Source organism: Mustela nivalis, assembly GCF_964662115.1.
Source record: "Mustela nivalis genome assembly, chromosome: 2".
Taxonomy (NCBI): domain Eukaryota; kingdom Metazoa; phylum Chordata; class Mammalia; order Carnivora; family Mustelidae; genus Mustela; species Mustela nivalis.
This window is the reverse complement of record NC_139021.1, coordinates 146657915-146685720: the sequence shown is the minus strand read 5'-3', so window position 1 is coordinate 146685720 and position 27806 is coordinate 146657915. Positions and strand designations below refer to the sequence as shown.

Here is a 27806-nt window from a genome sequence, read left to right as displayed (position 1 = left end):
TTCCATGGAGCACCTCAGAACCCATATCTTTGGACACAGCTTGAGAAATGTTGCTCCAGGCAGTAAACTGACTCAGTGGTCGTCACAGTGATGTGTTTCCAGGGGATGTATTGTGTGTTTAGCTGCTGCAACTACCTGGGTAAGGAGATTTCTGACTTTCCCGACTAGAAACATACATAGGTATTCCATTTAAGAAAAGATTGGAAGAGAGTCCATTCATCACCGGTGTAATCTAAAATTTCCCAAGACAATAGGTATCGTGAATGGATTTCATTGTTGGGAGTTTCTGAAACAAAACTTCTACAACAGAATATCTGACTACGTTATCCCTGTGTGGAAGTGTACTGGATACAGCAGAAAAGCTTAAATATTAAATCCCAGGAAGAGAGCTGCAGATATCCATTGTGTGCCAGTGTCACCACAGCCAATCTTGTCATCATGCCTTTGTATCCAAAGCCTGGCAGGCCCTCCGGGAGACACCTGCTTGCCCGCTAGTTGAGGATCTGTGGCTGGGCAGCATGGACCCGGGGAGGGATTGCTGTAAATGCTTTCCAGCCATGATACACACTGAGCCTAATCACACTTACTATCACACACAAGACAGATCATGGCGAATAGGGCAGTCCTGGACCCCGGGTGCTCCGGCAGAAGCCGAAAGGTCAGCCTGCAGGATCTGATGTGTGGAGGAGGATTACCCCTCCTCAAAGCAGAGGGCAGATGGACTTGATCTGAACTCTGAGAACACTTTGATTTCATTGTTTCTAGGCAGTGTCTCCAGGGATTTCTGCCTTGTAGAGGTCTATGGTGGGTCTGCGTAGTGGCAAGTTTCATTTTCTTCTTCTTTGCCTTGTCGTCCAAGGCTGAGACTCAGAAGAAGAAGTGGTCCAGGAATGCAGCCTTGAAGTAGCTTTTGTTCAAGGCTGGGGTGGGGGGATGTGAGCAGACCTGTGGGCCCCTAAGACCTTTAAGGTCCACTGGCCCCCTGCTGCCCCTTCATCCCCAAATTCACCCTTCTAGCTGGTCTCAGCACTGGGAGCCCTCCTCTCTTTTCCAGGATTTATCCCCTGCCATGTCCCCTGTCTCCCCAACACCCTCATCTTCCCTTCTATTGGCTCCTTGTCAGCGCAGAAACCTGTCCCAAGTCACTCATCAGAACATTTTTTTAAAAAGCCAGCTTCTCACCCCTGTGGGCATCACAAGTCCCGCCCTTGTCTCCTTACCTATCCAACACCAGTGCCCCAGGAGCTGTCAGCCTCCCTGCCTCCCCCTTCTCCTCCCTGCATACCCCCCCACCCCCAGCATGCTGGACCCAGTGAACAGTCCTGGTGCTCTGAGTACCTGGGAGCCTGCTCTGTCCCCAGCCTCTGCCCTCCTTCTGGCCCATAGGCGCTGCCCCTGCCTAGCCCTTCTATCTCCTCTTGGCCCCGCCCCCTTTAATGCACCAAGTTCAGCTGAGAATTGTTTCATCTTCTGAGCTCTGTCTATAAGTCTCCCCTGGAAATCTCACCCAGTACCCTTGTAATTGTGCTCTCTTTTAAGCAAACAGCCCCCTAAATCCTTTGCCCCCCACTCCTGCAGTGTCCATCTCTAGCCTGAAAATTCAGCACTCCACTGGAGTGCTATGCACTCACTGGCCCCTTCTCTTGGTTTCCTGGCTCACAGCATCTGGAGCTGCCTCTGAGCCCTGGCCCACACTTTCCAGTGCCTGGCTGGTTTGGGTCTGTTGCCCTTAGTTGGCCATTGTGTCGCCTCTGTGATCTGGAGCTGTGCTCCGCTGAGCATCTGTGCTCAGTGCGTGGAGTCAAGCTGGAAGAGACAGTCATGATCACCTTTGCCTGTTCATGTTGTCGGACTCCCGGGGGACCCCAGAGGCACCCATTCCATGTATCACTCTGCTGTGCTAGAGTGAGGCACAGGGCATGGCATCTGTGCCTCTTTCCTAATGCACAGAGGGCTTGTTGGGCACCCGGTAGCCTGGGTGCAGAGGCCGGTGTGCCAGGCTGCACACCCTTCAGGACGGGCAGGCAGAGGTGTGCTCTGTCCTGGGGAGACCCAAAGCTGTCAGTGGGCGGAGGTGGTAGAACTGGTTCTCCTGGGTAAACTCCTATTCAACCGCTTGAGCCCGCCTTCTAGAGAAGGTGCCATTTCTCATAAACCCTTGCAAGGTTGCTTGCAGACATCTGCCATCCAGGGTTTTGTCCGTCCATGTAGCAGTTGTCTGTTGGGCACCCACTCCGTTGCCTGGCCTTGTGCCCAGCTCCAGGATAAGAGTTGGGGAGGGTGCAGCTCTGCCCCTGGGGTGCTCAGAGCCTGGCAGGCTAGAGACCCAGATGACAGACAGGGACACAGCAGGCTGAGAAGAAATGCAGGGAGAACAGCCAACCCCGGTGCTCTGGGCAGGCTGTCGTCCCACGCAACCTGGAGGTTCAGAGAATGCCCAGGGCAGTGGGTGCCTGAGCTGAGTCCTGTAAGAGGAGGAGCAGAGAGAATAGGGAAGGACTGTGCAGGCCTGCGGAGGTGTCCCAGGGCCGAGCCTTTGGGGTCGCTCAGGGGCTCCTGATCTCCCCGAGCTCCCTTGTAGACACTCCTCCATTCACTTCTGTCCCCACACACTCCACCCTCTTGCTGGCAAACCCTTCAGAGTCACCATTTTTCCAGCCCAGGCAGGAGCTCAGAGCACCAGACCTGCTTGCCACCGCTGCTGGGTTCTCCTGGACTGGACAGTGGCCAAAGCTATTCAGGCTAAATCTAAACTCGAGATTTTTTTGTCCCTCTGATTTGCCATCACCAACTCCTGCCAGTGCTGTTTCCAAAATACACCTGAGTCCCTCCGCTTGTCTCCGTCGCAGGCCAGCACCCAGGTCCCAGCCACCTATAAGCACACTACCCTGGCTACGACAGTGGCCTCCCAATGGGTCTCCCCAGGTGAATGGTCCCCGCTGCAGCACATGTTCCAGCAACGGTCCCCGCTGCAGCACATGCCCCAGCAGCAGGCAGTGCCTGCTCAGGTTGCCTCGGGATCTCTTCGGTCCCTCCTCACAGACACTCTGGGATTCCAGGGGCGTTCACACAGAGCTCTCCTCGCCATTCACAGCCACAGTGCGGTCGGCCGCCTCCCTGTTCCCCAGGCTGCACTCACACCTCGCTGGCTTTCACAGTCTTGGCCTGCATATTCTCTCCACCTCTGAGTGGAGCACCTCTTCCCTGCTGGCACTGACCTTGACCCTGCTCTTGACCTGGACACCCCAACATTTGGCTGGGCCTAAGTGCCTTTCTTTCCTGAGAGCCTGATACCTCTTATTTGCTCACTTGCTATCCTACACTTGAACTTGAAAACGTCACAGTACGTACATGCATCCATATATAGAATCTGTCCTCTCTCCAATGAGCTGGACGTTCCCTGAGGGTGAGGCAGGCTCTGTCTTTTGCTTGCTTCTCAGAAGGCTGGCAGAATCGGGCTCTGTGCGAGCACTGAACTCTGACCCGACCTTGAAGACGGTAGAGATTTGACGAGACAGACAGGAGGTCAGAATGACATGTCAGAAAGTTAGAGCCTCCTGTTGCAGGGCTGAGCTCATGGCCCAGAGCCCTAAGGCCTTTGGTCTGTAGCTCAAAGTCTGCGTGGGTCCCACTCTGTTTGTGAGTGTCCCTCTTTGTTACCTCTTCCCCAATCAAGTGTCCTGGGCAGCAGACCTGTGGGCTTTTCAAAAAGGGAACCAGCCTTAGAGGATTTGGTTTCATTTTCTGTCTGGGGGACCCCAGGCCACCCCTGACCTCTACATCCCCACCTGTGAATGGGGACAGGCATGCTAACCTCAAAGAGACCTGTTAGTAGTTCTAGTTCCACCCCTTTTAGCTGGGTTACCACTGGGGACCTCAGTTTCTTTTTCTGTAAAGAGAGAAATTGGCAAGACTAGATGAACCCTAAGGTTGTGTCCGCTTAAACCGCACACTGTCCCCTGAAAAAACTCAGAGCTTCTCTGGGTTTCTAACAGTGAGGCATTAAGAAGGCCAAGTGCCTCTTCCTATCCGTGCAGAAAGGGCCTCCGCTAGTGGTCATCTCGCTCAGGGCGGGGGATAGGGATTTGTTACCCCTTGGATGAAGTTCACGAGCACGTCTGTTTAACCAACACAAACCTATGGTTGACGGTGCTGGCCCCAGCGAGGAGCCAGTCCTGGGGGAGCCCGAAGGCCCTGACCTTAGCCATCAAGGCAGAAAGCTCCCTGAGAGCTCGAGTCCTAACTCCTGAAGGGAGAAGGGAAGAAAATGCCTGGTCCTGTGTTTTCTGGTCTCATTAGCCTGTGGGCCCTTGCCCCTGTAAGGTGGCTCTACTTCAGGAATGCTGGGTCCCAAACCCAGGGCATCCCAATGATGTGAATCCCTGAAACAGTTTTCCTTATCTACCTGCTCCAACGCAGCTAGGTCGCTGGTGCCCGCCCTTGCCTGAATTACAGCTTCTGAGCACTTCCCCCAAAATGTCCCATCAGTGCACTCTTTAGTACAGATTTAATGAGATATGTTTCACATATCAAATTCATCTTTTTTGACGGCACAACTCAGTAGAATTTAGTATACTCAGTTACGCAGTCATCACCATAATCCAATTTTAGAACATTTTCACTACCCCAAAAAGGAACCCTATATCCATTAGTAGTCACTTCCCATTCCCAAGACAACCCTCCCTGCTTTTCCTGTGGCCACAGGCAACCGCTAAATTACTTTTATACAATATATTGGCTGTTTGTGAATGGCTTAACCTAGCATAGTGTTTTCAAGGTTCATCCCTGTTGTGGCGTGAGTCACTACGTCATTACTTTTCATGGCTAAATATAGGCCCTGCTATGCGTATGACACCTTTTCTTTATCTGCTCATCAGCTGGTGACCATTTGGGTTGTATTCTGCCAGTCTTTGAGGATGTTTGTGCGTGTATTCATAAGGAATGCTGGTCCATGGTTTTTGTGTAGTGTCTTTCTTTTTGTTTTCAGAGGAATCCTGGCCTCACGGGAACTGGGAACTATGCTCTTGTCACTTCTTTTTCTCAGAAAATGTTGTGAACAATTGGCTTTAATACGTTCAATGTTTCATGGAATTCAGTCCTAAAACTCGTATTAATTCTTCTTTACATGACTGGTAGAATTCATCAGTGAATCATTTAAGTTATTCGTTGAGTCTTCTTTTTTTAAAGATGTTATTTATTTATTTGACAGGCAGAGATCACAAGCAGGTAGAGAGGCAGGCAGAGAGAGAGGAGGAAGCAGGCTCCCTGCTGAGCAGAGAGCCCAATCCCAGGGGCTCGATCCCTGGACCCTGGAATCATGACCTGAGCTGAAGGCAGAGGCTCAACCCACTGAGCCACCAGGCACCCCTTCATTGAGTCTTCTATTAAATAAAGGTTTGTTTAGATTTTGTATTTCTTCTTGTGTCGGTTCTGATAGTTTATGTCTTTCCAGGAATCTATTTCATCTGAGTTATTTCATGTGTTGGCAGTACAGTTCATATTATTCCCTTATAATCCCTTTTATTTCTGTAAAGTCGATAGTGATGTCTCCTGTTTTATTCTCAGTTTTAGCAAATTGAGTCTTTTCTTGCTTTTTTCTTGGCTAGTCCAGCTAAAGCTTGTCAAATGTGGTTATCTTTCTTGTGAGCCAACTTGGTGTTTTTTTCTTTTGATTTTCTCTATCATTTTCCAGTCTTTATTTTTATTTAAACAATTTCCAGTCTAATCATAATTATGTCCTTCCATCTGTTTGATTTGGGTTTGGTTTGGTTTTTCTCTAGTTTCCAAGAGCATAAGCCTTGTTACTGATTTGAGATCACTCAGTTCTATCAAGATTATTGGTGTGAGATTTCTCTTCTTTTATAACGTGGGCATTTATAGCAATAAGTTTCACGCTAAGTACATTGTGTTTCCATTTTAATTCAACTCAGAGTGTTTTTAAAACTTCTTTCATGATTTCTTCTTTGGTTATTTAGGAGTGAGTTGTTTAATTTTCACATTATTTGTAAATTCTCCACATTTCCTTTTCTTACTGAGTTCTAATTTTATTGCTCTATAGCTAGTGAGTACACATTCATATTTTGTTTTATTCAATCCATGGAGATGTTTAAGACTTGCTTTAGGATCTAGCATATGGTCTATCTGGAAAAAACCTTCCGTGTGCCCTTGAGTTGAGGATGTATCTGTTCTTGTTGGATGGAGTGTTCTACAGGTATTTGTTAGGGCTACTTGGTTCCTTGTATTGTTCAAGTCTTTTGTTTTCTTACTGATTTTCCACCTCATTCTATCCATTATTGAAACTGGAGTACTAAGGTCTCCAAATATTGTGGAATCCCACTTCAATTCTGTCCATTTTTGCTTCATAATTATGGAGCTCTGCTGTTAAGGGGACATATGTTTCTAACTGTTCACCCTTTTTTCATTATAAAATGTTCATCGTTGTCTCCAGTAACATTTTTACCTTCAAATGTATTCTGTCCCATACTTGTATAGCCACGCTGACACTCTTTTCGGTGTGTTGTTTACATGGTACATCTTTTCTACCATTTCACTTTCAACCTGTTTGTTTTTAAATCTAAATACGTCTCCTATAGGCAGCATATAGTTTGTTTTTTTTAATCCATTTACATTTAATGTGATTACAGATAACATGGCTTTATGTCAGCCATTTTGCTATTTGTTTGTTATGTGTGCCATGTTTTTTTGTTTTATTCCTGCCTTCTTTTTATAATAAATAGTTATTTTTCTGTTGTTTCATTTTAATTTCTTTTTTTTTTATTATTTTAAGGTTTTTCCAAGTTTTATTTATTTGAGGGGCACCTGGATGGCTCAATCAGTTAACCATCTGCCTTCAGCTGCCTTTAGCTCAAGTCATGATTCTGGAGTCCTGGGATCACACCTATTTCTCCCTCTCCCTCTGCCTGCCACTCCCCCTGCTTGTGCTCTTTCTCTTTCTCAAATAAATAAATAAAATCTTTAAAAACCTTTTTTTATTTATTTGAGAGAGAGAGAGAGCACACGAGCACACGTCTGTGTGCAAGCCCATAAATGGGAGGCGGGGCAGAGGGAGAGAGTGAGTCAGGCAGTTTCCCTACTGAGCAGGGAGCCTGGACAGACATGGGCTCACCCCAGGATCCTGAGATCGTGAATTGTGCCATAGGCACTCAATCCTGGCACTCAATCGACTGAGCCACCCATGTGCCTCTCCTTTTGTTTCTTCACCATATTTTTGAAGTTAATGATTGTTCTAGGGATGACAGACAGCCTGCTCTCTGCCTCCCCTTGTGCCATTCTTATCAGACTAATTACACCTTTTATGCATTATAAGCCCATCAGCAGTTTTGTAGGTATTACTTTAAACAGTTGTCTTTTAAATCAGATACAAGGAAAAAAAGTGAAAGAAAATACATTTATACTGCCTTTTACCTTTACCGGTATAGTTACTTTCTTGGTGCTCTTTCTTTCTAGAATTTCTGTAGTGCACCTTCAGAGCTCAGGTAATTTATGACTTCTTGGTCTTCTCTCCCTGCTTGAGCGTAGCTGGCCAGAAGTGAGAGACTGGGGACCTCTCAGGTCCCTCCCGCTCCTTGGCACAGCTCTACATGGGCTTCTAGATCTCCAGAAATAGGCCAGGTCTGGTGGACTTCTTCGTTCCCAGATCTTCCTTTTGGCCAGCCTTGTTTGCCAAGATTAGTATCCCGGCTTTAGACAGCTGTAATGATAAAGAATTACCACCGGTTGTTTTTGACAATTGCCCTGGAGAGAGGGCTTTTCCCCAGAGTGAATCAGGTGGGATGACAGTGCTAGGTAAATGGGGCTTTTTGGGGGTGGGGGTGGGGGATGGGCCAGACAGATCAAGTGGCTGCAGTGCTCTGGGGAGGGGGCTTCGGAAGATGCTAAGTCAGACTGAGGGAGGTATGTGAGCTGTTTTAGGTATTCTCTAGTCTACGCTTTGTGTCTCTCCCCCAAAGGACCTGATGTGAAGAGGGAAGTTGGAGGAGAGTTAAGTGCTTGAGGGCTCGGCTGCAAGGAGGCAGTGTGAACTGTCGGAAGCTCGTGGAGCTGTGTGGGGCAGACCTGGTTCTGGGTTTTGGCTGTGCTGCCTGATGTCTGTGCGGCCTTGGGGACAGGTCCCTTGTCCCAAGCCAAAGAGGGATACCTTTGTCTGCAGATTGGAATATCAACCCCTCGGCATGCCGTGCTGAGGGAAGAATGAACTTGGCCTCTGTCCGGAAGGCAGCTGGCACACGAGAAATTGCCCCGTAGCAGGAAGGATGATTCCTTCACTGGAGGCTTAGGGGAAGAGTCTGAAACTGATAAGGCCAGTGTCGCCCGGTTGAAATGGAAGCTCTTCCAGCGCACATGCCCCTCACTGCATGCCAAGCCCCAGCCTCAGCGCTCCCCAGACAGGGCTGCGTGGAACCCGTGCAGTAGCCTTCAGGGAGATTCTGTTTCAGAGATGGGGAACCGGGCACTGAGGTCCAGGCCTGAGGCCGCCCTGGGCTGGGAGCCCACCCCCTACCCCCTACCCCGGGCTGGGAGGCCCCCAGGCTGCCTGGCGTGCAAGGCTATGCTCTCAGCCGGAGCAATGCATTCATTTCACTTACTAGCCTGTGACCTAGAGCCAGGCGCTCACTCTGACCCCCAGCAGCAGGGAGCACACACAGAGTCAGACAGAAAGCAGCACAGGCCCCATGTCCCCGAAACCTGGAACAGAAAGCAGGACACCCCCAGTCACCTCGGCTTGAGAAGAGCCGAAGGCCAGTTGCACACCAGCTGCTTCTGTTTTCAGCTGGGCTTGTTTCCTCTCTGAGGCTCAGTCACAGGCAGGACTGCTGCCACCTCCAGCCCTTGGAGCTCCTTGTGGGGATGGGCTCCCCAGCAACAGGCAAGGGTGTTCAGTCACCTGGAGCTCTCTGAGACTCACCGAGGCCTTGCAGGACCAGGCTCCCCCTGCCCCAGGATCAGTTCCACCTTTTCAGACTCAGATGGGCCCTTCCTGGCCAGTGATGTCACAGTGGCCACTGCCCACCTGTCACCTGTCGCGTGACTGTCTGTCGGAGAACAGAGCACTAGGTCTAGGTCAGGAGCCGTGGGAGGCCCTCTGCACCTGTTGCCCAGCCTTTGTCCCTGAGCTCCCTGAGGAGGGCCCTCACCTGGCAGGCTCTCACATTCCTTCCTGCTCAGGAGGCCTGCAGCCTTGGCCAGGACTCAGAGGGCGCTCACCAGAAAGGCTAGGAGGCTGGTCAACCGCAGCAGTTCTTCCAGGCCAGTTAGTAAATTGTCACTGCCCCCAGCCTCCCTGTTATCTGGTACCTGAAACTTCAGGCCTGGCCCAGCAGGACCTCCTAGGCCTGCAGATGGGCTTAAGGCTCTGCCTGTTCTGATGGGCCCTGGTCCCTCCACTCCAGATTTTGGACCCCACCCAGTCAGCATGCATCAACAACTTCTGGAGAAGAGAGCCCCTGAACTGAGGAGCAGCGAAAGGTCTTTGGAATGAGATCGTTCCCTTCATTTACATTAGGAGAGTCAAATGGAGAGAGGTCTCTATCACTCTAACAGGGCCGATGGCTCATTGAGACAGTGTGTGCCCCTTATAGGTTGGGGGGTGCAGAGTAGGGAGATGGCAGGAACGGTCTTAGACTCAAGACACCCTGGTATCCAGTCCTGACTCTCCCACATTGACCTGTGTGTCTCTGGGCATGCGCCTGGGCTCCCGGCCTCAGTCCCCTGGTGGGGAGAGCCCCCCTCACCCGCCACCCCTGCCTAATGCAGGGAGGTTGGGCAGGAAAAGGGCCTGTGTAGGATGAGTGCCCACCAGCACCAAATGAGGGCTTCCCCCGACAGCTGGGGCTCTGGAGACACCAGCACCTTCTAACTTGGTGAGGTCACAGGGCCGTGTCCTGGGCCGCCTGCCTGTGAACAAGCTACAACCTACCTTGTCCCAATTCGGTGTGGAGAATAAACAAGCTCTTTCCCAGGGAAGGCCTCCCAGGGGATGGTTAAGGAAAACATCCACCCTTCAGTACCAATGATCAGATCATCAGTCCTTACAGATAGAACATTTGGACTCTGAGGGGGTGAGCTGAGAGGTCCTCAGAGATCACCTAGCCAAACCTTCTCATTTTCCAGATGAGTTTTTTAAAAGGCCCGAAATAGAGGAAGTGACTTGCTCACGAGGCCGCCCAGGCTGTCAGTGGCCCATTTGAGACTCCCACCCATGGTCCCTTGAGTTAGGGGTCCCCTGTGCTCTTGGCTCTGGACGAGGCTTCCTAACTTGATTCTAAGTTAGTCCCTATGGACGGAGGGCAAGTTCTGTGCACAGAACAGGGCTGGGCCATGACAGAGCCATGATGGCCCTTCCATATTGAGGATGATGGAGGGAAGGGGCAGGACAGACAAGAGTTATTCAAGGCACGGTGGAGGGCTGGGCAGGTGGAGCTGATAGGTGTGGGGCAGCTGCCCTTTACTGCCACCGCTGATGACTGGGTGCATAGTCACCCCCTTGGCCTTGGGCCCTGCTCAGAATGTTCTGGGGGGTCGGGGCAGCTGTGTCAGGGATCTGTCCTCTGTCATGTCAGCATGCCCCAAGGACCAGAAGGGACCAATGGGGCTTCGAGCTGAGCCTGTCTGCTTTGCCACAGGCCCTGGCACTCTCTGCTGTCCTGCCCTGCTCATTTGCATCGACTCCACGGCCCCTCATGTCTTTGTGGAATCGCAGAGTCAAGAGGCTTCCCTTTAGGCCTGCCAGGTTTCTCAGCCGAAGTTCAGAAACATTTTACATGTGGAGTACACTCAGCCATTAAATAAACTTGGCCTTTCATTTGGGAAGGAAGCGGGACTGACACGTGGCAAGGGCCTCTGTGCCAAGCATGGTGCTTGCGGGGGGCCTCTGAATTTTCTACCTGCCCCCCTGCGGGGGAGGTGGTACTGTGGGTCTTAGGAAAGCGTCGAGGCTCTGAGAGTTAAGGGACCCGATGTCACTGGTCACATGAAGTTTGAGCTTCGCTCCAAATGACCCCCAGATCCCTGTTCTTTTTCTCTTTCTTTAGCGGTCTTTGAAGTCTCAAGAATGGACTCTTCTGGAAAGATTCCAGTTAATAGTCCTTGGCTGCCAGGACTAGGAATCTCTGGGGTCTCTCTGGCTACCTAATAAAGATTTGTGATGAAAACCTCAGGCCCTCCTTCCTTCCTGTGTCCCCCTCCCCTGTGACCCGGAGGACAGCATCCGAGCTTAGAGATCCGGGAGGAGCAGCGCCAGAAGGATGTCGCATCCCCTCCTTTTATTCATTCGCAAAGGCTGGGGAGCTGCTCCTTCCCAATAAATTCCCAGGAAGCCGCCCATCAGAATTGGGTAATGGGGGCAGGGCCTGGGTACGTCTGGGGGAAATGAGGCCACGGAGCCCTGGAAAAGGCCAGGGTCACCCAACATCCTGCCCTCCCTCCCCTGTGAGGCCCTATTGTCCTCCCCAAGCTCCCAGGCTGGCCCGCCCTCGCCGCTGCCGCATTCAGGAGCTGGCTCTGAGGCCCATTCTGAGTTAGTGCTATTTGTAGAATCTTCTTAAAATACCACAACAGCACCATTCACAGAGCGTCTGCATGGCCATCGATGGTGTAGGCTGGAACAAAGCTCTGCTGTGCTCGGCATCCCGTCTGGGCCCTGCCGGAGGCACCCCTCTGCCCCACTGATGGGGGTGCTGGGGCTCTCCCTGTCCTGGGGAACCCCAGGCAAGGCCCCTGGGGTCTAGGATGGACTCTGGTCTACCGCGCTGGTCCGGAGTGGGCCCCAGGCCAGGCTGGCCACCCAAGGGAATGCCGGACGGCGTTCGGCTCCCTGTAAATGATTGTGTGCCCATCCCAGCGGCCACCACCCCCCAGCAGCCCAGGTCTGGCCAGCCCTGTCCTCAGGCCACACGCAGCTTCGCTCAGGTACAGTTAGGTGGACTGATGAGAGTGAAGGATTGGGGCTCATCAGGGAGGGACCCAAGAGGTAAGGCTTTTGTCCAGAATCAGGGCCCTGGAGTTCTGGCATTTGCGGGGGCTCGTGTCCTTCCCATCCACAGCAGGGACCTCCTGTGCTTCTTGCCCCCGACCTCAGCAAATCCCAGTGTGTTCTCAGGTACATGTTAGCTGAGCTCCTATTAGCAGGCCAGCAGCGGAGTGGGAAGTGTTTTCTCTGCAGTTGGACCCCCCAGCAGCCTTGCCAATGACCATGTACTGGGCAGCTGTTTCCAAACATTGAACCTCTAGGTCCTCTCTGACAGGGCTGGCCCCTGCCCAAAGATGTTCCAGCCAGACCTTCCTGTGTCCCCTTCAGGACATGGGTATGGCGGGAACCCCATCTGGTCAAGGGCTTGTCTCAATGTTTGTCTTTCTCCATGGGCACCTAACCATGTGTTGCATAGAAAAATCAGACCTTCCTCCAAAAGGAGGAGCTTAGCTATCCCAGCTGTGCCTGAGGCCTAGAGCCCACAGCGGACCTGCTGTGTGTCTGGTGGTTGCTGGAGGGACCCCCTCACTGCCCAGAAAGGCCTGACAGGCCAGGACCCCATAACTCCCTCTCTGGGCAGCTGGGCTGGGCAGGACTGCTGTTCAGACTCCCATGATGGGTTTTTAAATGTCCTTGGTGGTTCCCCAACAAGTCCCTAGTAACAGTTGGTCATGCAGGACACTGGGCCACTCTCTGACCAGTGATGGGGTCATGACACACAATTGCAGCACCAACTGGGACTCTTGACAAGGGCCCTGTGATGCCAAGCTGGGGTGAGGACAGGGTGAGAGACTGATGCCCAGGATGGTTTGGGAATTCTCACGAAGCACCACCACGTAAAGAACAGCAGTTCCCCCTGGTGTGGATGATGGCCAGCCCGGGGCTGGAGCCCGGGCAGGTTGAACTGGAACCTTACCGTCCTGGGAGAAGGCAGGATGCCCTGGAGAGTGGAGCCCTTCCTCTGAGACGGACAGGCCTCCGTCATCCCCTGCCTGCAGCCATTTAGGCAATGAGCTTGGCATTTCTGTACCTCAGTTTCCCTATCACAAGTATGCAAGTATGGGGCTTGCTGTGGGGTGAAGCAGGGCAGGAAGCCCTGAGAGGTTGTAGGAGTGGAGGTTTTGCTCCTAGTCCTTCCAGCTCTGCTGAGGGAGAAGGACTAGACACCAACCACATAAACAAGGTATAAAATCCCAGCTCTGGCTCTCTGCCTGGGAGACCTCGAGCAGTTTTCTTCTGTAGGAAGTGGAAAGATGAGTACTTCGCCAAGGTTGTCTGAAGATTTAAATGGGAGAACATGGAGGCCACGGTGTTTGTTGTGCGACTCCAGGACCTGGGAGGGAGGGAGATGGCCAAGATTCACATAAACTGTAATGTGAATTGGTGCCACCAGAGGGCGCCATTCATTTAGACTACAATGAGAGTGGCTGCCTCAAGGGGGGATGGGGGGGATGCATTTGGACTATGTGAATAAAAATAATGATGATGATGATGTGAATGTCATTCTCTGGGATGACACTCATTAAACTTATCAGATGAATGGCTGCCTTCAGAGGATTCCATGCTCTTAGACTACCCTGTGAATGGCAGCCTCTAGGAGCTGAACTAGGGAGTGCTGCTGGTTGGCAGAGAACACATTTAGCTTCCATCCTTGCAAGACTTCTGACTTGTCTGGCTGTTTATACCTGGCCTCCAAGAGACACGTAGCTTATAAAAAGTGTATTTTTTTTTTTTTTTTAAGAACTGGAAGAATTTGGGTGAAAAAAGTGGAGGGAGAACATTAGCTGAAGCCCTGAGCTCCCACACACCTGCTGGTGGTGGGCCCACATCCAACTGGGCCTCACCAGAGCAGCCCGGCAAAGGAGAAGAGTACCAGTGGGAGATCCACTGTGTCCATACTAAATTAAGGGAATTTCTCCTGTGCCCAACAGATTCTGTGGCTCAACAAATGTCCACTTGAGCAGCTAGAGCAGGCAGAAAGGAACTGGGAGGTTGGGGTGAGTGTGCGGAATTAGGTGAGTAGAACATAGATGTGGAGCCCCATCAGCCCCGGGCACTTCTGTGCCATTTGACAGGTCCCTTTCCCTGAGCCGACCTCTGCACTCAGCCCTTCTCTCCAGCCGGCAGAATTACTTATAGGCCTTTGGCTGTATTTGCTGTGGGACACCTCCAGGGAGTCCTCCAGACCTGCCCCTCTGTGCCCACCTGGCCTTGGCCAAGGAGCCCAGCTTGTTTGGGAGAATAGAAATTGTTATCTGGGGAATACTGCTTCCCCTACTCCTCCAGGCTGCTGGAGGGAACAGAGCTGTCTGCAGGCCTCCTCCCTACCCCACACCCCCACCCCCACCAGAGAGAGTAACCGGTGCCAGTGAGGTAGAGGTTTTGTGATGCAGAACAAGAGAAGAGGCTGGTGACCTCCATGATAAAGAGTGGAGGGGCAGGGGAGGAGCAACCTTCCCTCAAATCGATCTGCTTCCAGATTCTGGAGTAGAGAGCAGATGTCTTTGTTGTTGCTGATTTGTCTTTTGGGGTTGCTTCCCAATCTGTGGCTGACTCACCTGCCCTGGGCTCCCTGAGGACCCGCTCTTAATTTCTGTTGTCCCCAGTTCCTAGCATGACACCTGGCAGGATTCAGGTGTGCGGTGGAAGGAGCCCAGAGCGTCCTGCATGGCGGGTGGTTCTCAAACACCTGTTCTGAGGTGTAACCAGCACCTGGAAACAAACAAGAACTTGTCCGGGTGAAAGGAGAAATGGGATGTAGCTGTGGGCTGGCCGCCTCCTCTTGGCATCAGCGGTGAGAATCCAGGCCGGGCCCTTGAGCAGCCGTCAGTCCCTGCCCTCTACCCCAGCCCCTTCCCTGTGATGCCAGTCCAGGGGGCCTGGGTGTGGGGAGCTAAGTGCCAAGAGAAGGGCAGAGATCCCCCTTGAGTCTGTGCTTTTCAAGCAGCGGGGCTTGAGCCCAGGTGGGGTTCAGAAGGAAGGGGATGAGAAGGGAAGCCACCAGCATTTTGAAAACTGGTGCTTATAATTACAAAGTGATTTTTATTTATTAGATTTTTGTCTAAAGGGTACGGTTTCTGAAGACAGTGAGCAGGATGTGGTAGGACATGGGATACCCTCTCCTCTCTCTGGCATTGGGCCCAGTGCCTGAAGGTTGATCCTTTAACCTTATTCTGCACTTCCTCTGGATCACTACCAACACCAGGACAGATCCTGAACCCAGGCACTCGTCAGCTCCTGTACCCCTCCCTGCCCGGCCTGCATCATTGCATCTCCACCCTGGATACCTGACCCCACCTCCTACATACCTCTCCACTGACTCACACCCTCCTGGGTGCACTGAGCCCCACAAAGGACCTCAGTACTTTTCCTACCCCAGGGCCTTTGCAGTTGCCACCCACCTTCAGCCCTCTGTGCCCAGACCAGATCAGTGCAAGGAAACCAGCCCCTCTCGTCACTTAGTGCTCTACTCAGGGGCCCCCTCCTCAAGAGGGCCTTTACTGATTGATCCCCTGCTTAAGTAGCAACCCCACTCCATCTTGCTTTAGTCACCCACCTTGAGCTTGTCTCCTTTTTTGTCCTTTGTCCCTTCCCCCAGGAATAAGCTCCAGGAGGGTGGGGCCTTGCCTGTCCTGTTCCCCCACGTACCGCCTGCCCGGCCCCTACCCCTGTGCCAGGCATAGAACTGGCCCAATAGGGTCTCCCCGAGTATCTGTTGCCCCTTTGAAAGGAAGAGCCTCCCTAGCAGTGCTGCACAGGTCGGGTCCTTCAGAGCAAGTGGAGGAAGGAGGGGAGGGAAGTGAAATCTCCCGGGACTACCCTTGACCAGTGGGTAACTAGAGCCAATGGGTAGCTGTTCCCCTTTCCTCCCTGGGCTGAGAGTGCATGAGGTGGCAGGAGGGAGCCCCTGGGCCCCCAGGGCAGCCCCTTGCTCCATCTCACCTCCTTCTGGGCTCTGTCCACTTCTGCGGTTCCCTCCCCACCCTGCACCTCTCCCCGGGTAGCTTCCCAAGCCCACCAGCACCCGAGCCCTTGTCTCAGGCTTCGGTTGTGAGGATCCCAGGCAGAGAGTGGAGTTAGTCGGAGAGGGCACTAAGTAGCAAGAGGAAGTAGCAAAGTTTCCAGTTTCTGCCCTAAATAACATCTCCCATCAGCCCGCAGCTCTTTGCTCACTGATTTGACAGATGTGCTGATGCCCTCACCGGAGCAAAATGTTCCGTCAGGTGTAGGAGAGGTCCTGGAGGCAGCTCGTGCCCAAGGAGGCGAGAAGGGAGCCTGGGGAGGGTGGGACCCTGGGGCTGGGAGGGGACGGGGTGGGTGTGGACTGAGGAGGTGTCCTGGATGCCCGGCAAGTTTCCACCACTCACTAGATCCCAGGGCGTGGGAGCCTTGAGCACTGGCCTGGGCTTCTCCTGCACACTCTTGTTGGGAGGGGTACAAGCCAGCGCCGGCATTAGCAATGGGGTGGGGGGTTGCGGGGGTGGGCAGCAGGGACTAGGAGCCCCCCCACCAACCCCGCGCGCAGACCTTGGAGAGCTTGGATCCCAGGGTTTGTAAGGAAGGTAGTACTGAGTAGGCGCTTCATAAATGTTAATTCCCGTGTCCATCCCTAGAATAATGAATTACACCATTATTTCCTTCAGGTCACTCAGCATAAATTGCATTTTTCCCATTCTAAGTGTCAGCCCCCCCCCCCCCCCCCCCCCCGCTCGCCTGCCGCCGCCGCCCCTCCCCCCCAAGCAGCGCAGAGCCTGCTCTTCCTCTGACAGCCAGCTGCTGCATTGGAATACAGTGCTAGTCTTCACTCGGGGTTTTTTTTTTCCCCTCTCTCTACATAAGTTATTTTTAAAGGAGGGTAGGGTCAGCAGGCCCTGGCCTTACCATCAGCAGTGGTTTCTGATCCCAGCCATGCAGGCTTCCCCCGCAGGCCTGGCTCCCCAATGGTGCTCAGGAGACCAGAGCCAGGTGAGCCCAAGGTGTTGGTGGCAGGTGGCCCTGTGGACACAGTTCTCAAACTACAGGTCTTGGCTCCTAACCCCCAAGACCTCTGGAATGCTTCCTAAGCTTGTGATGGCGGTTTTGTGTGTGTTTGTGATAATGGTTCAGGCCAGCCCTCCCCACCAGGCTGTATTCTCCAAGTGGCAGGGACTCTTGGTTTTGTCACTGTTGTGTCCCCAGCACATGGCACTGTGCTTGGCACATGGTGGACCTTCAGTACTATTTGTGGAAGGGAGAATGGGATAAGGACAACTGGGAGTGGGCGAGGGGGGGAGCCGTTAAGGAAGGTGATGGAGAAGTGGGGCTATTTGAGCTGGGTCTTGATGAATAAATAGGAGTTTACTGAATGTGAAAGTGGAAAGGTGTTCCCAAGAAAAGGGAACAGCCTGTGCAAAGACAGCAAGGTATGAAGTCCATGGCATATCCCAGGAACAAGAAGTGGGGCAGAGTGACTGGAGTGGCCGCTGAGATTGGGGAGTAGCTGGCTGACCTGAAAAGCTTCGCTCTGCTGATTACAGAAGAGCACCAGTGGGAAGCTGGGACACGGCCTGAAGGCAGAGGAGGGAGGCCAGGGTGTGGAGTTCTTATCAGGGAAGGGAGAGGCCTGACCTGAGTTTCAGAAAGGACCCTCTGGCCAGGCATTTCCCAGCCAGCCCCACACTCTTCCTTCACTTCTGCAATCGTCTCTGTGGGAAAAATCACAGTCCTCTTCTCCCACGGGTGCTGCCTGGGGCAAGGTCAGTATGGATTCCCTAAAAACCTCAGCATCCCCAGAACCACAGAAGATTTCCCAGGGAGCGCTGGTTTTGAGAAATGAAACTCCGCTGTGCGATGGGTTGGCAAGAGGGGAATTTGGCACTCAGACCATTTGGAGGCTATTCGGGACATTTTCCTAAGTTAAAAGTACTTAAGGGGCCCCTGGCTGGCTCAGTCGATAGAGTATGTGGCTCTTGATCTTGGGGTTGTGGGTTCGAGCCCCACGTTGGGTGTAGAGATGACGTCAAGATACAATCTTTTAAAAAAAAAAGTACTCAAAGAACAGGCAGGTCTAACTTTTCCAAGACCAAACACAAGAACTACCACCTTGCTTAACAATAAGAAGAAATCTTTATTCAAGAAAGTAATCTGTGTCCATAACACACACACACACACCCACACACACACACACACAGAAGTGTCCTTAGGGAGGAGTAAACCTCTCTGCCCCCGAGCCCCTTGCCTCCTGTCCCGAGTCAAGCCCAGCCCCCTGTGCCCCATGCTGCTGGTCCTTGCAGACATGAGCTCGCACAACCACACCCCTGCGTTCCTGTGACTCTGACAAAGGGCCGCATACTGTTCACAGTGTTTTGTGCTTTTTCTGTAATAATGGATCATCCCCTATCACCTCCCCTGCCACCTTCTTTTTTGGGGGGGAGGGGAATACATAACTTATTTAATCAGTGCATTATTTATGTGACCTGATAGACTGTTAAGTTGCCCCAGCTTATTCTTGGAGCTCTCTTCCACACACGAGTGAATTTACCCACAGAGAAAATTCCCTTGAAGGAAGGGATTGCTGGCCATTTGAAATTTTGATAGATGTTGTCAAACTGTTCCCCAAAGAGATGCAAAATTCTGCTCCTACCAACATGGTAAGGGCCCCCCCTGCTTGGTGCTTCCAGGTGCGAGCCCCTCCCACCCCAGTGAGGCCCAGCGGCCAGTAGCCCTCTCAGGCCATCGCCTGCTGAGTGCACAGTCTGCGGCCCACCCCTCATTGCCCCCATGGCCCGTAGGTGATGTGAGGCCTCTTTCTCCTGTCACTTTATAGTAAATTCTATTGTCACTTAAAAAGAGGTTAAGTAAATTGTGTTGTCATTTAGTTTTGCCTTTGTTAAAGATTTTTATTTATTTATTTGACAGAGAGCAGCAGGCAGAGCGGTAGGCAGAGGGAGGGGAGAAGCAGGCTCTTAGCTGAGCAGGGAGCTCAACATGGGGACGTGGGGCTCGATCCCAGGACTCCAGGATCATGATCTGAGCAGAAGGCAGACGCCCAACAACTGATCTGCCCAGGCCATTTAGTTTTTAAAATAGATAACATGGATCATATTTCAAAGGGCAGAATGCCGGTCTCCCTGTGCCCCCCACTTCCCTCCCAGGAAAAGCCACTGTTCCCAATGGAGTCTTCCAGTGTCTCCCAGAGATATTTTACAAATACTCAAACAAACAAGTATTTCTTCTATTCTTCTTCCCTCCCTTTCTGTGCAAAAAAATGGTCACATACCATGTTTCTCACCTGACAGTATCAAGCGGAGAACATTCTAAATCTGGGCATTAAGCACAGCCTCATGGTTTTTAACCCCCACAGAACGTCCCATCTGGGGACTGTCTGTCCCTCTCACCTTGGTCATTTGTCTTTTCAGTTTCTTTTCTTCGCCATGCAAATATTTTTAACTTCTGTGGAATAAAACTTTCTTTTGTGGTCTCTGGTGGTTTGTGTCATCTATGGAAAGGCCGTCCCCAATTTGGAGATCACAGGAAAGTCCTCCCACCGCCATCGATCATCATGCTTCTGGGGTTTCATTTTTCATCTTGAAACCTTTGGTCCATGGTGGATGTTTATTTTCTTATAAGGTGAGCTATAAGGATCCTACTGGGTCATTTTTACCCAGGTGGTTATCCCTTTGTCACGCTTCCATTTATTAAATAACGTCTTGGCCTTGCCCACTTGAAATAACTCTTGTTTCCAAACTCCAGTGCATGTCTGAACCTGTCTCTGTTCACGTACTGAGGGACCTGGCTGGTTTTACTTACTGTAAGTGGATCCTTGACTCCATTTTAATAAACTGGCCTCACTTCTTTTTTTTTTCTTCCAAAATGCATTTTGCTGTTTTTGTTATGAACTTTTAGAATCAACTTGTTTAATTTAAAAGGAAATGCTACGAGTGTTTTCTTGCGTTGGCAAGAAAACACTCGTAGCATTTCCTTTTAAATTAAACAAGTTGATGTACAGATGAAATCAGGGTGAATCGGTATTGTGTTATGTGGGTTTTCCTACCTACGTGATGGGATTTCTGTTTCTTCTAATTTATAAATAGCCTGTGGTCTGTGTATATTAATTCTGTGTCTGGACACCTTGCTGCATTCTCTTACTGCTTGCAATCGCTTTCAGGTCCTTGACTTTAGATAACAATAGCAATGATCATAATAACACTATACCTTCCCCCCAGCTTTTATTGTTTGATGCTCTTAATCCAATCTGATTGCTCTGCTGAAGACTTCCAGGAAAATGGGAAGTGACAGTGACAATGGTGGGCATGCTCCTATTGTCTCTGGCCTTGATGGTGTCTCTCCATGCAACACAGGGCTGGCTTCGCTCTATCCATGTTGAAGAAGGGTCCATTTGTTTTTATTTAATGTAAAATTTCCATCAAAATGGATGTTAAACGTTGTCAAGTGCCTTCTAAGGTTTTTTCTTGGAGAAACAGATTTAAGAGAGGCCAAAAGGTACCTGGGGGACCTGAGCCTTTCCTCCAGGCACTGGGGCATCTCTGAGGTTCTGCCCTCTACCTCCCCAGTCTCCTTTTTCTCTCACGTTTACAACCATAAAAGGGCTTTCTAGAAAGGCAGAGGTGGGTTGTTAGTCGTTTCTCATCCCCTGGCTGAGGGCTGCTGCCACTGGGCACACAAGACACAAGACTGTCTCTTTGGAACCTAATCTCATAGGTGACATCTGTCACTTTTTGCCATTTCTAGTGATTGAAAGCAAGTTACTCGGTTCAGCCCACATTCCAGAGGGTGTGAGGACAGGACGTAGGGTTCACTGGGGGCTCTCTCAGACGCTGCCCACCACAGGGATGGAAGCAGGAGGACAGGTCCTCAGCCTGCAAGCGTAGGGAGTGAGCGGCCAACACTTCAGGGGACCAGTCGGGGTGCAGTTTCCCCTTGCTGACCAGGGCCACTGCAAGATGCCCTCAGGCGTATGACCTCAGACATCTTACTCAGCCCCTGTTTTCTCATCTGCAAAGTAGCTGTCATTGCTGTAGCACCTTCTAGGGTCATTGTGAAGCTAAAATACTGAGCTAAAACATGCAGTTTGTAAACAGAAACCATGCGCAGAGTATTGTATAGACTCAATAAAACTTGGATGTTGTCTGAAGTGAGATTGCCTATCATTTCACAGAACTTTCCATGTGTCCCCACAGTGACCACTGCCATTCAGTGTGCTCCCACCCTTTTCCAGACACGGGACCAGTCCCTGGAGATCCCGGCCAGACCAAGGGAGGCATGATCCACTCCCATGAAACTTACCTCCTCTCATAGAGACACAATAAACAAGTAGACAGAGAAATAAGCTAATTTCCCAGTGTGATAAGCTCTACAGAGAAAAGAATGTGAGAGTAATTGGGCAGGATGGACAGTTACTTGACAGAGGTTCTCGCCCAGGGAAGGGGAGGGTTTCTGTAATGACATCTGAGCAGGGGTGTGAAGGTGCAAGGGAGCTGGCCCCACAGGGAGTCTGAGGAAGAGAGAGTCCAAATGGCTGATGGCAGTAAAGGTGGACAAGTGGGGGGACATGAGGTCAGGGAACCTGGACCCCCAAGGTCACAGGAGAGTTGGATTTTATTCTAAGAACAGTAGGCGTTCTGAAGAGTTTTAGGCAGATGTATTTTATGCTTAATTAGCTGCTTTTCTTTGTTGAAGGGATGGATGGGCGTTCACCCTGGTTGGACAGATGGATGGGTGGATGGGTGGGCGGACAGATGGACAGACAGATGGACAAATGGGGGCAATGGGCACATGGACAGGTGGCATCAACACTAGCATGGCCTCACCAGAGTTTCGTGTCTGCTGCCTGCCCCAGCCCTTTAGGACATAACTTCAGAGCTTCCCACGGTCCAGGGTCTGATACCATGTCCTGGAAGGAATGAGTGATACAGGAGAGACAGCCAGGCTGGACAAGGGGGCTGTCTCCAACTCTCTTTGTCTCCAGGATGGTAGAGACACCATAGGGATGGCAGCTGATTTCATGGAAAGAGTCCCAGACAGCTAAATTCAAGTCCTGACTGTGTCAGCGCAGTGGCCCTGGGCCACTGGAAGCCCCCGGGGCCTCGTCTTTCTTGTCTCAGCAGGGATGGTGGTGGCTTACAAAGCCTGTGCAGGTGGCATGCCCAGCTCACAGCTTCCTTGTCCCATTCAGTCCCCACCAGAACCTCACCAGGGAGATCTGGTTAGGGGCCTCATTTTCCCGATGAAGAAATAGAAACCAAAAGAGTCTGTGGCCAGTAAGCACTGAAATTCTCAGGCTTATTCCGTGTGTATTCATTGAGTCCCCACCAACCCACCGAGGTGGGCTTTCCGAGTCTCCAGTTGGTGAGGACCCTGAAGCACAGAGTTCGTGGGGCTGGGGGTCCGGCCCTGTGCTCTCGGGCCTTAGCTCGCTGGGAGGACCAGAGAGACTCAGTGGCAGGCCTGCTGGCAGAGGCCCTTGCTGAGCTCTGGGCAGGAACACAGGGGAGGGAGTGCAAGGAGGCTGGCGCAGGGCACCTGCCTAGGGATTTCAGCAGTGTGAAACCCTGTGGACCCTGCAGCCGTGGGAGGGCCCCCAGCAGGGGGTGCAGAGGATCCAGCTGGCCTGGCCTCCTCGCCCAGGCCCCGCCCCGGATAGTCCTGGCTCTGGGGCACTGAGAAGTGCAGAAGTTCCCTAAAGGAGGCCAAAAGGTCTTGGCCCAGTGCCCTCGGCAGAGCCGAGCGCACAGGCGGCCACAGCCCCGGCAGCCCAGACCCCGCCTGACTGCCTGACCGCACACCTGGCATTGGCCACAGCCCCCAGTGGCCACACCATGCCCTTCTGCCCGGCCAGGCACCTGAGGAGGAGCAAGCGTCAGCCCAGGGGTAAGTGGGCAGCCCAGAGGAGCGCAGGCTCCGGGGACACGAGGCCAGGGGTGATTAACCCTTGAAGGGCAAGTGGTATTGGGTGACTCCAGTCAGGTCAAAAGAAAGAGCAGAGACCGAGGACAGGAACCCGAACGGCGGCTTGGATCCAGGTTGGGGTCAGCCTGGTATGGGCGGGCAGGGATGGGCCGTGAGGCAGCCCTGGAGACTGCAGACAAGCCCAGCTGGCTCCAAGGCTTTGCTCTGAGCTGCAACCCTCACCCTGCCCACATACAGTCTCAGAGAGTCTGAGGGTGGAGGTTCTCCCCTGCCCTACAACCCCAGCTTTGAGGCTGTCCTGGAGCCACCAGCCCATATGGCTACCAAACACTTGAAGTGTGGCTAGTCAGGGTGTGCTGTTCGTACAAAATACACACTAGATTTTGAAGACCTTATATAAAAAAGGGATTAAAATTGTCGGTTACAGGTTGAAATGAACACATTTTGGATGTGTTGGGATAAATACATTATTCAAAATAATTTCACCTGTCTCTTTATACTTTTTAAATGTAGCTTCGAAAACATTTAAAAAATTACATGCAGCTTGCATTATGTTTCCACTGGCCCACACCGCCTCCCACAGCTGTGTTCCCACACTTGGCCTTTGCCCCTCGGAGTCCATCAGCGGGGCCTTCCCTGGGGCTCTCCACTCTCCTAGGTTCCCAGTAGAGAGACAGAGGGCTGAGGGGCAGGTCATCTGTTGCAGTTACTGTCACCTTTAAATAGTGATTTATTTTTTAAACAGTTTTCCATAACTCCTGGCCTAATATAGATAGTGTTTGATTAATTACATCAGCATGACTATCGTTTTCACCTGAATGTCATAAAATGTGTCCCCTACACTACGGTGGTTTAAAAAATTGCTTTTGTAAATACCATTTACTCTTTTTTTCTTTCAATTATAAACGGAATGGTTGAGATATGGGGGGTTCCTGTCCTGGAACCCCTGCCGGGATCTTCTGCATTTTGGAGTTACCCCCTGTCCTCCAAAGCCCCTTGCAAGGGTGGAAAGAGAGAACTCAAGCACAAAAGGAGTTTCTTAAATTGAGGAGCTCAGAGGGGAAGAAAGGCCGGCTGGGAACAAAAAAAGCAGGGCTGAAGTCCTGGAAGGGTCACCTGGGGTGGGTCCCTTGGAACAGAGTGGGGACAGGATCAGGAACCAGTCTGCCCAGGGTCCTAGTTCACTGATGTCACAGCTTGGACATGCTTCTAAACATCTCTGGGCCTCAGCATCCTTTCCTGTAAGATGGGGATCACGGCACCGCTTCCTTTGTGGGTGTTCAGACGGGATGCTCACCCACTCGTTGATATCACACCCACCTTCGAGCGAGTGCTTTGTGTGCCCTTCACCTTGGTTCTGCTGCAATTAACCTTCCATTCATCACAGACTCTCTGCCGGCCCTCCCCAGCTAGGCACTGCTTGGTGTGCTGGCGTTGCTGCTGAGATAGACAGAGTGGGGGTAGGCCAAAAATAAACAGTGTACATAAACATATCATGTGAACACATGAACTATATGTGTACTGGATTGTGCCAGGTGCTATGGAAAAATCAAGGCCAGGAAGGGGCATGGGTTACGGTGGGTGAAGATGTTTAAATAGGGTGATCAGGACAGATGCCCCAAGAAGGTGACATTTGAGGACAGACCTGAAAGAGGCAAGGTTGTTTTTGGGAGAACAGCTTCCAGGGGCAACAGTAACGGCAAGGGCAGGTGCAGAGACCTTCAGGCAAGAGTGTGCCCAGTGATTTGAATACTGGGACTAATGAGAGCTAAGGAGAGAGCCCCCATGGAGTCAGAGGAGCAGTAGGAAGGCTAGTGGGGCTGGGGCAGGGCAACGGTGGGGGTGGGAGGGAGAGGTCTGGAAGATCATTAGAGGGACCCTGCTGCGAGGGGCACTTTTGGCTTTGAGCAGAGGCCTGTGAGCTGGTTTGGGTCTTACTGGGCCACTGTGGCTGCCTTATTGGGAAAGGAGGGCCTGGAGATGACCCCAGTGATCCGGTAGTGAAAGGAGGTGGCCAGAACCAGGTAGCACAGTGAAAAGTGGTCAGATTTTGAACATCTTTTGGCAGAGGAACGAATGGAACTTACCGGTAGAAATGGGTCTGAAAGGTGAGAGAGCAGAGCTGAGGATGCGTCTGGTTTCCACTTGAGTAGCTAGAAGAGGGAGTCGCTTGGACCAGACAGGGGAGGGTGGGGCAGACCCAGAGTGGATTTCCTACTGGGTGGGTGGGAGGTGCCTGGAGACATCCCAGGCAGTAGGTAGTGGGTCTGGAGGGCAGGGAGGGGACAGTGAACTGAGAAACTATCACCATGGGAATGGCATGGTCATCACAGAAAGTCCCGAGACTGTGTGAGCCCACCAGAGGACAGTGTGGGTCAATGTGGGGACAAGGGGAGGGAAAAAGCCAGGTGACCCCAACTTTCTGCCCGAGGTACCTGATTGCCGGGCACTAAGGTGGGAACATAAGAGGAGGCTGGCATGAGACAAGTCATGGCGGTTATCAGACCAGCTATGCCTGGTGTGGGATGTCGCACACTGTAGAATCGTAAAAGACATTTAGATTTGGAGGAAGCATGCCTTTGGTTGCTCTCTATCTGATGCTTACTGGGGGCAGTTTTGCCCGCCAAGGGACACTGAGCAACATATGGGGACTGTGTTGGTGGCTAGCCTGGGAGAGAGGGACAGGCTGCTAGGGGTATCTAGCAGGAAGAGGCCGATGCTGCTAAACGTTCTCCTGTGCACGAGACCACCGGCTGCGACCCCAGGAGGGAAATATCAGTAGTGCTTAGGTGGGAAAATTCTGCTCTCTGTCATCGTTAATTGAGTGTGACAGTAAAAGCTCACATTGAAAGGGTGCTTGTTAGAGGCCAGGTGCTAAGTGAGGGGAGTATCTCCTTTTATTCCTCCGAAAATGTAGCAGCCAACCTACATTTCCTTCAGCCTCTGGGGTGTGGGGTGTGACTGACACTTGGGGATGCCAAGTTCCCGTGCTGCCCCTGGTGGGATCGAGGGTGAGCCCCAGGCTGGGCTCAGAGGTCCACACACCTGTCAGGTTGGGCTGGAAACACAGTGGTCACACAGACTGGTTTAGGAAAGGATGGGGGGAAACCAAAAATAATAGCAAGAGACCCTTTCATGATGCACTTCTTCCTAAAATAATTGGCTATTAAGACTTTTTTTCTTTAAAGCTAATACACGTCTTTCCTAAGCAGCAAAGAAAAAAGTCTACATAAATAATCGAAGGCTGTAAAAAAACAAAAACGAAAACAAACCCAGAGTTTGCCTTAATGACCTGTTTTCTCTTCCATGCATTGCCTTCCACTGTCAGAGGAGAATGAGTGTGTAGGTGACCAAACCTAGGTTTAAATCCTGGCCCTTCCGCTGGTTTGCTTGTGAGCTAAATGTGTAACTTCTCAGAGCTTCAGTTTATTCATCTGTAAAATGAGGCCAGTAATACTCCTTCCTACAGAGTTCATGAGGACTAAGTGTGGCCATTTGTATTAAGCAGCTTGTATAGTGTTTTACATGACATATGTGGGTCTTTATTTTTCTAAAGATTTTATTTATTTGACAGAGAGAGAGAGAGATCACAAGTAGGCAGAGAGGCAGGCAGAGAGGTGGGGGAAGCAAGCTCCTTGTTGAGCAGAAAGCCCGATGTGGGGCTCCATCCCAGGATCCTGAGATCACGCCCCAAGCCGAAGGCAGAGGCTTAACCCACTAAGTCACCCAGGCACCCCTATCATAGGTCTTTAAATGTGGTAGCAGGACCTTCACTTCTCGATAGGAAGGAGCAAGAGGGACCAATTTGTTCTCTCACCTAAAACAACTCCCCCCCAAAAGGACCAATCATATGAAACCATATTTAAGATTTTAACATTAGGCAGTGAAGGGCTGTGATCCCCAAAAGATGGGAAGCAAACAACGCGAGCCCTACACATGCCCCAGCTCACTGCCTTGAGAAAGTTCCAGGCTGTGATGCAGAAAGGGGAAATTCAGGTGGAGCCCATTAGACTCCATATATAAAGGACCCAGAGCTTAGAGACAGAGAGACCAAAGCATCTAGAGTTTTCAGGATGGAATACTGAAAAAGAGGGGGGAAAAAGCTCACAGAGAGAAAATTGCTCGAGAACTCATCACTATGTACATGTGAGGAAATGACCTGAGCCTGAGGAAAGAACCACTAGAAGGGATTCCAGGCAGCAGTGTGCCCTGTCACGCAGAGCAGGGAATAGTGCCTGTCCCACCTGCCCTCCTAGGAAGCCTCGTGACTCATGGGGCTGCACAGAAAACACAAAGGGGTTTTCCTTTGCAATGGGGAAATAATTAGCTGTCTCCTGAGTGTTCTAGACCCACCTAAGAAACCTTAGAAGCAAAGTTGTAAGATCAAACACTTTCCATGTAACCTAACTTCATCCCAGAACAGGACTCAAGAATATTTAGAGGGATACACAGATGTTCAAACACTCCAATTAGGAATCATAGTGTCTGGTACCTAATAAAAAATATCAGACCTGCAAAGCAACAAGAAAATAGGACCCACAATGAGAAGAATCAACCATCTGACATCAACCTAGAAATGACACTCTTAGAATTAGCAGACAAGAGACATTAAAACAGTTTTTATCACCTGTATTTCACAGGTTCAAAAAGTGAAGTAGAGACATGAAAGCTATTTTTTTTTTTTTTAAACCCAAATCAAACTTCTAGAGCTCAAACCTACAATGTGTGAGATAAACATATACTGGATAGGATTAATTACAGCTTAGAGAACATGATAAAAAGATCGGTAAATGGAAGGTAGCAATCAAAATGGTCTGTATTAGTTCTCTGTTGCTGCTATAACAAATTACGACAAACTCTATGGCTTGAACAACACAAATGTATTATCTTTTGCTCTGTAGATCAGAAG

The 27806-nt window shown here is 51.2% G+C and overlaps 1 protein-coding gene across 15 annotated transcripts in view; it reads left to right on the top strand.

The window, feature by feature from the left end:
* The window catches only part of ARHGAP22 (Rho GTPase activating protein 22), a 166033-nt gene that overhangs the window by 107083 nt on the left and 31144 nt on the right, over positions 1-27806 (top strand). The window contains exon 4 of one of the 15 annotated variants that reach the window (XM_082718781.1): positions 11052-11171. The exons of 11 other annotated variants lie outside the window; for them this stretch is intronic. In XM_082718781.1, coding sequence (XP_082574907.1) covers positions 11052-11152 — 101 coding nt within the window. In that variant the 3' untranslated portion in view covers positions 11153-11171. Of the gene's footprint in view, positions 1-11051; positions 11172-22670; positions 22859-27806 lie in introns of those variants that run through there. 3 more of the 15 variants (XM_082718780.1, XM_082718789.1, XM_082718790.1) reach the window with 3 other exon arrangements.